At 43.9% G+C, this 14,135-nt stretch overlaps 2 protein-coding genes across 2 annotated transcripts; both read left to right on the top strand.

The window, feature by feature from the left end:
* Positions 1 to 937: 937 nt before the first annotated feature.
* Positions 938 to 3,715, top strand: LOC143147436 (nephrin-like). Its single transcript, XM_076312681.1, has 7 exons — positions 938 to 983; positions 1,105 to 1,407; positions 1,638 to 1,913; positions 2,059 to 2,349; positions 2,467 to 2,645; positions 3,126 to 3,546; positions 3,621 to 3,715. Exons 1-7 carry the CDS (start codon positions 938 to 940, stop codon positions 3,713 to 3,715), a joined length of 1,611 nt encoding a protein of 536 aa, XP_076168796.1.
* A 966-nt stretch (positions 3,716 to 4,681) lies between these two features.
* Positions 4,682 to 8,228, top strand: LOC143147247 (uncharacterized). Its single transcript, XM_076312336.1, has 4 exons — positions 4,682 to 4,792; positions 4,939 to 5,066; positions 5,826 to 6,012; positions 7,719 to 8,228. The coding sequence occupies exons 1-4, from the start codon at positions 4,690 to 4,692 to the stop codon at positions 8,141 to 8,143; spliced, it is 843 nt and encodes a 280-aa protein (XP_076168451.1). The 5' UTR covers positions 4,682 to 4,689; the 3' UTR covers positions 8,144 to 8,228.
* The last annotated feature ends 5,907 nt before the right edge of the window (positions 8,229 to 14,135 follow it).

The raw sequence follows: 14,135 nt of genomic DNA, 5'->3' as shown, positions 1-14,135 counted from the left end.
AAATATAAGCGAAAAGTGGCGACTGTATTTACTTATGGATATATTCTCTATTTCAGATACCCGGGAGCACAAGAACCAGAGACCAAGCTGTGTCCAGCGAGCTGACGATGCTCGTCAACGCGTCGGACAATAACGCGCACATACGATGCGAGGGATCGAATTCCGCGACCGAATTTCCTCTGCGCAAAGACTTCAAACTGAAAGTCAACTGTAAGATACGATCGAATACGTACAGTGTCTTGAAAACAGTTGGCGCGAAATTTTCATATCGCCCCGTCGAAACGAATGAAACCTTCTCAACGAACAATTACAGAATTTTTTTTTCTTTTTCGGTGAAACGATATTTAAAAATATTTTTGTGGCAAATTTTCCGAAAGAATGTTTCTTATCTTTTCGAAATCTATTCGGTGAATTTGTTATATTTATTTATCCGTTGCGAAATGTACGCCTGACACAGGTTAAAGTACTCCAGAGCCTCGATAGTCGTACGAGAATCTCGTTCGTTGAATTGCGATGACACGTGGAAGGGATGGTCACTTAGCAACCAATGAAATTGGACGTGGAAGGAAATAGTGATCACAAGCAGTGGAAATGTACCTACTGTATAATTGGGGCTCTTAATGGATTGATCACCTAGTTACTTACAGGATATTTATATACGCAAAAGTAAACGATCGCTTTATTGGAAATATTACAAGTTTTTATAGTTTCTTTGCATATTTGTACAAAATATCTCTCTATCGATATACGATATTCTATTAGAAGAATTAAAAGGAGAATGAAAACGTATTTTTAACTTACCGTGCTGTGGATAAATATCTTGATCGAGAAATTATTGATTATCCAAAGAAGGAAAGTTTCATTTCGTTCGCCGCTGACTTGCTTCTTCGACATTTCAGACCGATGTTCGTTAAAACTATTTCGATGATTTCTACGAATGGTACATGCCCCCAAAGTTCAGCTCCAACTTCTTTCAACGAACTGTACATTAACGATCATCGTTTTTTTTTCTATCGAGTGAACTCTCAATTTTCATCGAAAAATTTCCTTTAATCAGTACCCCGGCTGCGATCGATTAACAATTGACACGTTTTTCTGCCTCAGTCCCACCCGACAAGGTTAAGATCTCTCGCGAGCCCCACGACCTACACGCGGGTCAAGAGGGTCGTATCATTTGCGAATCGAGCAGCAGCAATCCAGCGGCAGAGATGTCATGGTGGAAGAACGGTATTCCCGTCCAGGGTACCAAAAATGGCACTAAATCTGGCTTGTACGGTGGATTTCTATCGTTCGTGGAGCTCACGTTGGACATCACGGATGATATGAACGGAATGGTCTACACTTGCCAAGCGAAGAACAATCAAATGAAGAGATCCATTCACGATGCTACCACCCTCGATGTGTTGTGTGAGTACACGACTATTAACGATAAAATTAACGTTGATTAAATCTACGAACCGTCAACATTGTACCAACTTTGATACTCTGTAATACACGCTAAAATATAGTTATCATTTTTTTTTTTATTTCGTTCTGTACGATGATACACATGTATATATATACTGATGTAAATCACGAGGCAAACTGCAACAATCGGAAAGAAAGTGCTAAACTGAAACATCGACTTTGATTCACAGACAAGCCGATATTCACCTCGATAGATCCTCACGAGATGATCGGGATGGAAGGCGAACCGTTCATGATCTCTGTCTCGGCTATAGGCAATCCTAATGAAATCAAGTATACATGGACCAGAGATGGTTTATCGTTGGCCAGCAACAGCAGACGAATATCAGTTCGAGGTTCCATGTTGAACATTACCAAATTGGAACGTCACGACGCTGGTACCTACATATGCGAAGCGACCAACGAAGAAGGGACGACGTTTTACCAATTAAACTTAACCGTTCAGTGTAAGTACGAGCAATTTGTAGACAAAAAAAAGGAAGTCTCGCGGCCGCGTAAGGTTCCTACAGTCTGCAAAAAAAATCCAAGTTCCAGAAAACACTTCCCTCGGTAAGAGTTCTTCGTGTTTGATCTTCCACCGTGTGTTTCCAGACTCTGCAAAAATTAAACGTACCTCGCAGTCCGGGATGGTATATCCGCCAGGAATCGAGGCAAAATTGTTCTGCGAGGTGGACGGTAGCCCCATAGGTGACGAATACGTCACGTGGCAGAAAGTTGGTTCGAACTCGGAGCTCTCCGGACGATATTCCACCTCTTTCATCAACAAGACTTCTTACCTGCACATCGAAAATCCTGATCAGGAGGACGTCGGTGAATATCAGTGCAAAGTCAACAATGGAATCGGCAACGTCACTTCCGAGCCTATTCTCTTCATTACGAATTGTACGTAACACGTTGTTCGATCGATGGAATTTTTATCAAACGTACTCCCATTCGAGCAAGAAACAATACTCGCTGACGACGTTTCGGTTGTCTTAATGAAATATCATTTCGTTGCAGTCAAACCGCAAATGATGAACACACCCCTAACGAGAAGGGCAGCGGCGAACAATGGGATAAACGTGCAGTTGTTTTGCAAAGCGCGGGGTTCCCCGTTGCCAAGATTCACCTGGACATTCAACGGGAAAACCTTGCTGCCGAACGCAACAGAGCACAAATACAGCATCACGCACACGGACGTAAGTTTACCTGCTGAACTCGAATCCTTGAGAAACGATAAGGAATCGTGAGTTTCTAGCAACACGGAGTAGTTGGTTGTTCGAGGCCAAGGAGAAGTTATCTTGGTTGTATATTTTGGCCACATGCGTGGTGTGTATCTTTACCACGACGTAAAAGTGGGAGTTGCGTTTAGACTTGTTCGGGATTTTTCAACGAATCATCAAAGATCGCATTGGTACATGTTGGTGACCCTACATGTCCTTGCGGGACGTGTTAACTGTCATCCTCGTAAAATAAAACGAGTATAGGATTCTTCTCAAAGAGAAATATAAGGTTGACTTTGAAGTGTCCTCGACACCGTTACAGGTGTCCGAAAATAATCGCTTCGCCTCGTGAGCCTAACTTCATATGCTTTCTACGAACGGTTAACCGAAAATTATCAATTTTATCGTTACACAGCTTACTAAATCGTTCTTCGTCCATTGTTCCCTTTCTCACAGTTGAGCGAACTATTTTCCGAGTCGACCCTAACCATTCTCCGTGTGACGGCCCTCGACTACGGTAAATACGAATGCCGAGCAATGAACAAGATGGGACAGTCGACGGATATCATACACTTGGACGTGACGTCACCGCCGGACAAACCCAGCGATCTGGAGGTTTACAACGTTACCCACGACTCCGTCACCCTGATGTGGAAGAGAGGATTCGACGGTGGCTTACCGACATCCTACCAAATACGTTGGAGGGAAGCGCTCGACTACGAGGATCGATATCACTATTTGGACGTTTCCCCGGGAGAATATAAAACCATGATAACCGGTTTGTCCCTGGGGACTTACTATGTGTTCAGCGTGAAAGCCATTAACGAAAAAGGGGACAGTGGCTTTCTACCCGACCTGGTGAAAGTTCAGACGCTTCGTAAGTCTTTGGAATTACAGTAAGAGAGTAATACCAGTCGCTGTGTGTGTGCCGTAATTATATTGCTTCTTTAGAGCGTATAGTACCTAGCCATTTGGATTTATACCATTTTTTAGCGCTAACAGTCTCCGAGTGGATCGTTGTTGCGACAACGGTGCACGTTTACTAACAATCTCTCGGTTGATGCGAATATATTCACGCGATCGCTTCAATTACCGTATACGCGTTCCCGTATCGTGCATACTTTATTTACCACGTGTTGCCGATAGTACGGCAACCGGAATACGTTTTAATATGTAGTGTCGCTTAGTAGAGGGACAGTAATAATTTTGTCGAGCGAGTGCAGCTAATTCGTACCTTGATTATAGTACTGGTGCTAGTCGGCAATTAATATCCTGCGTGCTTCCGTAACGAAATTTTCTGCAATTTCTACGTTTAACGGAATCGTACAGGTATTGTTCAATTCGCGGTAACGTATCTATCGGCGAACAATAATCGTGGTTCGCGATGCCCAGAATTTCTGGATCCCGCGGACCACGTACGGGACGTACGCTTCGATCGGCGTGAGCTCTTAAAGTGTAACAATCCATTTTAACGAGTAACTGCTTAAAGCGGATGTCGTCCATTAACAACAAAGAGGAAGTATCGCGAAGAATACGCCATTTAATCGACGACCCGCCATCGTAATGCAAACTGTCCCGTGATTGTATACCTAATCACGGATTCAAAACGAAAGATTACCATTGCTGATGGACCCTACATGTGCTAATGAAATGTCGCGCGAGAGCATTTAATAATCGATCGGCGTGCTAAATGTAACTAACATTTGTGGTCCGCCGTTGCATGAATAACAATTCGGTGATGGGTGCGTTGGCTTGGCTTACAGGGGAGGCACCACCTACCGACGTGACATCCAGCGAGATTAATTCTTCCTACATCATCGTCATTATCATCACTGTTTCCGCCTCTGTTTGCCTACTCATTGCTGCGCCCATAGTCTTTGCTACATTAAAATCGAAAAAGAAGGCTCAACGTTCCGGTAAATATAATCACTATCGTATATCTTCTTTTTCTGCTTATCCTCTAGGACCAAATAACGCGGAGAATCTGCCGGACGTTCTCTTGGAGAAGGGGGATTTTGCAATGAATTATATCTATACGTTTGCTGCAACCTCCCTCATCTTTTTTGTCATTAATATCCTGATCATCGTGTTGTGGTACATTATGAGAAAACGAAATAAAGATCGTAAGTGAAATCAATTGAATCGGGAGCGAATGCGTTCCGCCAGCGAATTATTCAATTAATTAATTTAAAAGAGATAAGAAAAACGGAGAGGCACAGGCCCGTGGAAGCGACGAGTTTCTCATCGCATCCGTTCTCTCTTTGCACAGGGATTAACAAATCGCAGACAGCGGATATGTACGCACCATCCACCGTCAATGGAGACACCATGACCGGTGAATTAAGTTCGGTGTCGGACGAGAAGAGCGACGTTAACTTCGACACTAACGATTACGTGGTCAGTGCGATCAGTCAGTATGTTCTTAGTAACAAGTAATGCCGGAGGGTAGGTTTGAGTTCTATTAACACATTTCTGTTTCGTTTTACTTCCGTTCGGACCCCTTTTCCACACTTCGGTTCGAATTCGAATCCCTGCCGAACAACTGTGACTCGAATCTCTTTCGATTATTTTTCTCTTCTGTCGCATCGTGCTACCTCTTTCGTATACTACTACTTCATCTTCTTCTTCTTCTCCTCCTCGTACTTCTTCCTTTGTATCTCTTTCTTCGTAACACTTACTTCGTATTACGATTTCGATAACCAATACAGACCCTCCTTAGCGGGGCCTGATCCAGTAGTACACTTCTTTCGTATACCAGCTCTGTAACACTTTCGTTTTCGTTTTCCAATTTTCTTTACACTTATCAGAATCTTACTTCGTTTCTTACAGTATCCTTAAGTATAGACAGGTTTTGGGGTGGATGATTAGAACTATTTCTCATGCACGTATACACACGCCGAGCAAACCTCGTAATGTATCAGAATGATGAAATTCGATAAACCCGAAACAGAATACGAAGCGTCCGCTTCGGTCGCATATAAACCATCGGTAACCTGCTTCATACTGATACGCTACGAATAAACGGAGCCACGAAGCTCCACGAAATTATTCGATCTGGTATTAGCATTTTTAACGACACGTATAGAAACGTTGCAGATTTGTCTCTGCGACGTGCGGCAATTTAACCGAACGCTTTCTCTCTGTGTAACGCAACAGGACGAAGGCCGAAAGACAGCAGCTAGCACGTATTTAATAGATCAAACTATGCAAGATTTTGGGAAAGGGAACTTGGAGATGCAGGTGCATCATCAGGGAACTTTAGGTCGTCGTGGCAACCACATTCAACCACCCATGAGTATGGACTCGCCGCCGCAGCGAACGACAGCCAGTGGGACACTTTCTGGTATGTTATTTTCCAACGAGTTTCAACTAATTCTCTTGCCACGAAACGGTGTGTATAAAATGTATTGTATTTCATGATAATCGAACGCGACAACTCCCCCGAGTGACAGACGTTTTCACGTATTAGGATCCGAAAGGAGGAATCTACGAACAGGAGCCAAGACAGAGAATTAGTATCGTCAAACGATCGGTTGCGACATTTAAAGTCTGAAACAATTCTCCAGGGTATAGTTCAACCGTTTAAAAATACGAGACCGAGTATTCGACACTTCCGTCCGCTAATTTAGAATATCAAAGAGAAAATGATCAATCGCTCGAACATCTAAAGTCCTCCTTGACATAGATATGTCGAAAAGGATCAATCTTATTACAACCTGGCTACCACGAAAAGTAACTACGAGTCTCGTATTTTTAATCGTTGGTGTAAGACACGTTGCACGTGTACCTTTGAAAAAGAAAGTGTAGTTTACACCTAGGAACCAAGCCCTCGGGATTGGAATATGTTTTTCGAAAACTGTCATCCTTGTTTTTCTTTGACCGACCCCGTTTCCGTATCGGGGTGAATCCAATGAGAGCGTAGCCCTCTTGAAATTACTCGGGGTTTGTACTCTCTATCTCCTCTCTCGAAGCAGGATTTAGCCTCAAGACGATAACTGATAAACCCCCCGTGTAGAGGGATGATTCCGAGATAGTTAGACCTAAGGTTTACCGTTGCTGCGAGAGACTCCCGGTCGACGATGAGAACACATCGAAGACCTGGGGAACATCGTAAAAACTCTTACTGCAGGACTCGAGAGAACGGATCGTCCAACGACTCAGGTCCACTTAGCTATCGTGTTGGGACAAGTGTAAAACTCAACTGTCCATCCCCCGTGAGTAGGGGCTCCTCGTATGGTCATGACCCAAAAAAAAAAAATATGAAGAACCACTCGAAGACGGTGACGGAAGATAATCGGCGAATCCCTGCAACCCCCGTTAGCTACCTCGGTTGGCGTCGTCTCCCCCCAAACAGCGTGCCTTTACCGACTAACTGCGTCTAGAAACCCCAAGCCCAGTAAATTTCCAAAGTACAGGATGATTCTCTCACCGGTAGACTCCAAAGGAGTGCCACCGCGCCCAAACATCGCGGCGATGGTTCCATATTGGTCGGAGACTAGTCAGGATGATTCAGAAGTACACAATAATCGAAGAAAATGTTCAAAGTATCGTGCATACAACGGAAGCCAACAATATACTGTGTAAAGCTGAGAAGTTGACCTCTGGAAGTAATTGAGACTCGTATCGGGTGAAAGATTTTAATCGGCTTTAAAGACAGCCTGCAGTTGACGATAAGTAAAAATTGCTTAAAGGTTCCTCTATGACGCAACACTACGTTCCCCTCAAGGGGGTACTCTGGTAGTTCAGTTTCAAAAAGTCGATAATATTCTTTTCCAATACTTTGAACATTTCCTTCGATCATCTGTTACTCGAAAACCAAAGTACACGGGACATACGTTTATAGGACACTTTTTAGATTCGCTCTTTGAAGTACAGACACGTATATCCGAATCCCTCCGCGTTCGTAAGACAGAAAGAGAATAAGTGGGTGGCGTTCCTTTGCGATGATCCACTGACGAGAGAATCACCCGGTAGCCATCGATGATCGATAACCCAAACGGCGAACAAGAGAGAGCCCCGGCCGCTGATCGAACTTTCCCGACATTGCAGTTTCGAAATCGAGCTACATCGGGAACCCGAGCCCGGCGCCGCCGAACGACGTGAACTTCTACAGCGTGGAGATCGACAACGGACGTTACATGGGCTACGAGACGAACCACAGCCCGATCCCGGTGGTGGAGCCTGGCACGGGCGCTTACTATCCATCCATGAGCCCCACGGGTCACATCGTATCAGGACACTTGAGCAGCGGAACGGGTACGTTGACGCGCAGCAGGACCCTGCCCCGTCCCGTGCCGCCGCCCGACGTCACCGTGATGACCGCGGGTTCGAAGTCACCGATCCCGCCGTCAGTGCCCCCACCACCAGCGACCTTCGCACGCTCGGTACCCGGGAATCCCCACTCCCACGGTCACCCGTTGTCGACGTTTACACCGACGCCGGCCTATTCCGACATCGACGGCCATCTTGTCTGAGGATCGCCCATCTTCGGCCCCAGTTCGGTGCGCGGTAAATACCGCGCCGTGCCGAGGGACGAGACTATCACCGTCACGGAAAGAACCACCCGGCTCTAATCCCAACAGAGAGATGAACAAAAATAATAATAATAATAATAATAATAATAATACAAACAAACAAACAAACAAGAATACACGCGCACGCGGGTGACTGAAAACGGACGGATTCACGGCCTCTGTATGTTCATGAACACGTCACCGATCGAGGTCCATCCCCACGTGGCAGCCCCCCTTTTGGTTCGACGAAGTGGGGGGCAGGGATGGCGACACTCGCGGGAGTTTCGTGTGGGTGTTCCGACGACCTTAAAAATCCTCTCTTCGAACACGAAAGAAAGTAAGAAGCATGTAAATACTCCCCAGAGAGACCGTACCCAAACCGTGTACGGTATTATTAACACGTAAGTTTATTAAGTACGCGGTACAATGTTACAAACCGGAAACGCAATTCCTTAAGTTCGTGTTTGTTGGTATTCGACTTGCGTTTCGCGCGGTGGACGGACGTTAACCACCCCGACCCGAACCCGGGGGTGTTGTCCCCCCCGTTTAAGCGCGCGCGTACAGTTTACGTTTTTCACGCATATCACGCGCGTTGATAAGTAGCACGAACAATCGACGGCCCGGTGAACCGAGCTCAGGGTGGAATACACGCGCTCCAAGCCGATCGCTCGCCGCTTGCTCAATGATGATGATCGTTTCTACGTTTTTTGCGCTCGCGTGCACAACGATCGTGATCTATCTACGTCGTTGCGCGCCGACGAAACAGACGAAAGACGTGTACGTTCGACGATTAGCGCGACGTCTATATACGTGGTCCCGGGATAAGATGAATCGATGTATCCCGCGCGGGGAAGAACGAGGGGTTAACACAGGTGGAAAAAAAAAAGAAATTAATCGAGCGAATACGTTTCCCGTATTCCCCGTGAGCACAGAGGTATATTATGGATTTTACGATCACGTTTATGCCTTACTACTCTTATCTTGGAATAAGTTACTCGTAGTTTGTACCAGAATCGTTTCGACGAACTCGTCACGATCCAATGGTAAAAACCGACCGCGAGTCGTTAGGCGAACGGAGGATGATCGACGGATCCATTGTAAACGTGCTTTCTAAACTCGCGCCGAGATCGTCGTTGATTCGGGACACGTGTGTGTTTGTTAAATCGATTCTCGGTTACGTTTCTCCGCGACGCGGTCGGTGAGAGATTTGTCTTTCGACGGTTTGCTGGCCGCCATCTTCAAAACGATCTCGGTTTCGACGATAAGTTCGAAACCCACGACGGATCATCGAGATCACGGTACGGTCGAACCGTCGACGAGCAATCGACGACACTGCTGCCCTCTATCTCGGTATCATCGTCAAGTCGCGTTCGCCATGTTTTTATATTCGTTTCGTAAATACATACGACCGTCCATGGTGTTTCGTTTGCAAATCGGTCGACAGATTGTCGGCGTCCCGTCTAACCGAACAGTTCAGGCCGGCTTCTTGTTTGAAATTCGATGGAAGCGAGACAATCGTTTTACACAGGGAAACAGTTGACGACGTTTCGTAATCGGTGGTGATCCGAGTTAATTTCCTTCTTCCCATTTTCCACTCTTGCTCGTTACACACGACGCGTTCTCTGTTAGATTGAACGGATCTTACTTATTAAACGGGGACAAGAGGCGGCGCGACGCGCAGTCGGTCGGTTGTTCGACGTGGAACCGCGTCGCGACGCACGCTAAGAAGAGAGAACGAACTCGAGGAGCTCGATAGGTACTAAAATACTAGGCGACGTTTAAATTAGGGAATCCCAAGGGGAACGCAGAAAATACGTGCTAGCGACGTTCATTCGGCCTTCTAGAGGCTGAGGATACTACAATTTAGCGGATCGCGTTATTTCACGAGTCGAGACGGACAGTCGAGACCCGATTCCCGCGCTTTTCGCCAACTTTTCAGGTTATCGTTCAGCGCTCCCTCTCGGACGCGAGACGAAGCTCGCGAACGCCGCTTCTTTTCTTTTTTTATTCGACGAGCTCCGGCTCCGTATCGCGAGAAATATATACAAAGGGTTCGCGTTGTTATTGTTCAGCGTTTTTTTTTTTCCCCCACCAACGAATAACGCGAAACATTTTTCACTATTCTTCGTAGGGAGGCTCGAGTCGATTTTTTAGATTTTCTATCGATTTAAAATCGCAATGGCGGCGAAAGTTTCTCGAACGAATATCTCGAAACTCGAAGTATTCTCGAACTTTGTTTACGATTCGACGAAACCGACGATACGAATCGAGGGTGGGAGGTTGAGCAAAGTCCCGGAACTCTTCTATCGCGTCTTTCGCGGATTACGTAACGCTGTAACTTTCTACTTGTAAAAAAAATCTCGAAATCGTTCGTTCGCGAGAAAAATGCAGGACGTTAATAACGCGATCACCCTGTACACACATACATACGAACGAGAACGTATTTTGCATTTCGTGATCAATCTTTTACTCTTTTTTACCAAAATTTAATATCGACTTTTTATTGATCGAGTCGAGTCGTTCCCTTGCGTTGCGAAACCTAGACAGAAAGCACAGTTTCTTCACTGCCGAGTCCAGAAGTCAATATTACGAATAGTTTTTAATGTTCGATTGATTGCATTTACCGTATAATCACCGTTACGAAAGCTTTCGCGCCAAGTGAAACAAACGACGGCCACGATTTCGAACATTGTACGCACGGTTACGGTGATATTCTGTTCCGCGTGTTCGACGGAATCGAGCTTTTTCATTTTCGCCAACGGTGTAATTTTTTACATTCCGCCAAAACGATTTGGAGTCGATTTTTCGGTTGTCGAGGTAGACACGTTACGATGATACGGCACAAATACGAACGACGAAACCGTGACTCTCTAGAGTTAGGAGAATATCTATAGGGTGAACCGTTTTCACGTGACGTCCAACGCGTGCTGATTTTGTTTACGTTTTGTCGCGTTTTGTGAACAATTTGGTTGCCCCGGCGAACAAAATCGGCACACACGTAGCGAGTAAATTGTTTTCGATTGTTTGTTACAAAAACGCGGTACAGTTGGTGATATTTTTATAATTAAATTTACGAAAAGGTTGCCAAATATTTACAAATATCGCGCATTCCCGATAATATTTGTAACGTAGCCAATAAGTAGCTCTCTCTTCTTTATTTTTTTTTTTTTTTTTTGTTATTGTCGACCCCTCGTTGAACGGGTCGATGATTGCCGACTGATAGAGACCATTTCTTCTAAGTAACGGAAGTTCGACTACTTTCACTGCCTGATTTTTTATTCCTGTACCGCGAACACGAACGTTTTATACTTAATTGACTTAAGATAATTACTATCACGTGAAAGCCGTTGACTTTTCGTAACATTTCGCTATACGTATTTTCCTAAGATAGCGATATAGCTTCGAGCCACTTATATACATATATATACTGTCAAAAACGAACAAAAAAAAAAAACGTATAATATCGCAACGAAACGATAGGATATTAAAAAAATCCCCCGAAAACCGAGAGAAAATACGATCAACATAATCAGCGAAGTCTATAAATACGGAGATAACGAAAACGAAACGAAAACAAACAAAAAAAAAACACACACATACACACACCAAGAAAAAATAGGAAAGGAAGTAAAAGTGAGTGTCTTGGAGTAGTGATATCTTCAAAAAAGACAATAGTACATAAGTTTAGTTATACGAGTATGAGTTTAGTTAAGAATAAACTATTTCCCTGGCACAGCCAAGTTAGAAGTTGCATTTGCACGAGGGGTCTTTGTGCAAAACGATAAGGACAGAAAAGACGTAGTTCAACTAAATGTTTATACATATATATTTTTGCATTTATTTCCATTAAAATTGATTATCCTTGTAAATAGTGCGATATGTCTCAGCGTTTCACACACTCCGGAAAAAAAAGTAATTAAAAATGGATCATATGAGGGTCTCACTTTACCTAAGCTATAATGAAATATTGTATAGGGTTATTAACGCTAGGCCACAAATTATATCTTGAAAGAAAGAAAAAGAAAAAAATAATTATTATCCAGTTATCGGAACGAGACAACGTCTTTCCGTTTATCGAAAGCCTAAGTAGTCGACATATATTTTTGAAGAAGAAAATATGAAAAAAAAGGGGGGAGAAAACGATACGAAAAGACCGCGCGCACGTTTGGCCTATTATGAAGGGGGGGAGGACATCTCGCGGACGAACACGATGACGCGTGTAACGCCCACGAGTGACGGGAAAACTCGTTGAATCAGTCGACAAGTGTAAGTTTCGTTCAATTACCATGAAAGATCACGATCGATACGCGCCCAATCTGAATAACTTCCATATATATATATATACACATACTTACATACATACATACAAACGTACATACATTCACACATACAAACAAACGTACATACATACATACATGCATACATACAATCACATACATACATATATACATGTGAATTTCAATGCAAACTAATCGTGGAAAGGGAAATAAAAAAGAAAAGAAAAGTTCACGTCCGATGTTCTCTGTGTACGATCATCGGGGCATTACGTTGAGAAATCTACGCACGTCGCCGCTTCTAATTTGGCTCGCGTATCGTACGGATATAAAAGTTAAGATAGACGTAAGTAGAATTGCTCCAAAGATACACGGAATGCGCGCGCATCGGCTCGCATATCCCGGACACACGTGCACGGACAGCGCGCAGGAATTAAACTCGCGATTAATCACGAATATAATAAATACCGAGAATCATCCGCGCGAGCGTGCAGTATGTGTTTTTTTTTTTCGAGCAATTGTACTTGTCGCGCACATCGGTGCCCCGAGCGTGAACAATCGACCCGTAAACGATGTATCGACGATCGATCGCATCCTACGCTATTTTTCACTTTCTTCGTTCTCTCGCGATCGTCGATCGTTCATCGATTCGCGCGTATACCGCTCGAGGCGCCATCTGTTATGTCCTTGGAGCACATGTAACGGAAAAGACACGAAATAAACTGAACTCGGCAAGAAGCCGGAATTTTGGGGGGGAGGGGGAAGGGTGTCGTTCGAACGGAATCGATATGTATACTTTCCGCGCCGTTGTCATGTGTGTTTTGTGCTTGAGAACTGTTTGAAAGTTTTACGAATAACGTTTTCGTAGCATGCGCTATTGTTATTTCATTACCGGGGAGGACACTGATTTGTTACAGTAGATTCTACAAAGCTTAAGAAGAAAAAAAAAAAAACGTGTATTGTTAACCGCTGCTGTTGTGTATGGAGCCGCACCGTTCGGCTTAGACTGATGATAAAATTCACGTATGCTCAATTAGAGAACATGTTTGCGCATAATTAAGAATTCTATTTACATATACATGTTTTATATTTGTAATTAATAACAAAATCATCTATACTTAATATTACCTGATATTATTAGATTATGTAATCTCCAAAGTATTTGCTCATCAAAGTGCTAGGCATGTTAGACGGACCGATATTCGTCCAAAATGGTACCTTGGAGATGGACATACCATCTAACAGTACGATATTTCATATTTTACACAATAATTAATAATTCCGTTGATTATTCTAAGACATAGTCAATCCTAATTATACAATCATTAAGGTACGAAGGATAAATTAAACGTTTTACATGTATATAATGTAAATATACACTTAGATAGACACGAAAAATGAAATGCATAACGAATTATATCAAATTAAGAGGAAAACGATCGAGAGCTTTCGTAAATAGTTCGTAAATGTATTCGTATCACTTTTGATGCTTTTCTTTTTCCTCGTATTCGTTTTTTTTTTCTTTCCATTCTTTTCCATTGTGAGAAAAAAAAAAACGAATGAAAACTGTAACGATTCTCGCCGACGCTGAAAGCGACGCGTCGTTCGCTCCGAAGAGGGCGCTGCGATGAACGACGCGGAGTCGCGGCGTGTAACTCCCGAGTTTCGAAATCGCCGAA

This window comes from Ptiloglossa arizonensis, chromosome 5, assembly GCF_051014685.1.
Source record: "Ptiloglossa arizonensis isolate GNS036 chromosome 5, iyPtiAriz1_principal, whole genome shotgun sequence".
NCBI classification, from domain to species: Eukaryota; Metazoa; Arthropoda; class Insecta; order Hymenoptera; family Colletidae; genus Ptiloglossa; species Ptiloglossa arizonensis.
Note: the sequence above shows the minus strand (reverse complement) of the source record. Positions and strands in the feature narration are given on the sequence as shown.

Bases quoted from the DNA above. Each gene is read 5' to 3' on its own strand.
- LOC143147247 (XM_076312336.1), top strand. From the start codon at position 4,690: ATGAATTATATCTATACGTTTGCTGCAACCTCCCTCATCTTTTTTGTC. The intron at 5,067-5,825 runs GTCAGTGCGATC...GTAACGCAACAG, and splicing joins TCGACACTAACGATTACGTG to GACGAAGGCCGAAAGACAGC. The intron at 6,013-7,718 runs GTATGTTATTTT...CCGACATTGCAG, and splicing joins AGCCAGTGGGACACTTTCTG to TTTCGAAATCGAGCTACATC.
- LOC143147436 (XM_076312681.1), top strand. From the start codon at position 938: ATGGTACATGCCCCCAAAGTTCAGCTCCAACTTCTTTCAACGAACT. The intron at 1,408-1,637 runs GTGAGTACACGA...TTTGATTCACAG, and splicing joins TACCACCCTCGATGTGTTGT to ACAAGCCGATATTCACCTCG. The intron at 1,914-2,058 runs GTAAGTACGAGC...GTGTGTTTCCAG, and splicing joins ATTAAACTTAACCGTTCAGT to ACTCTGCAAAAATTAAACGT.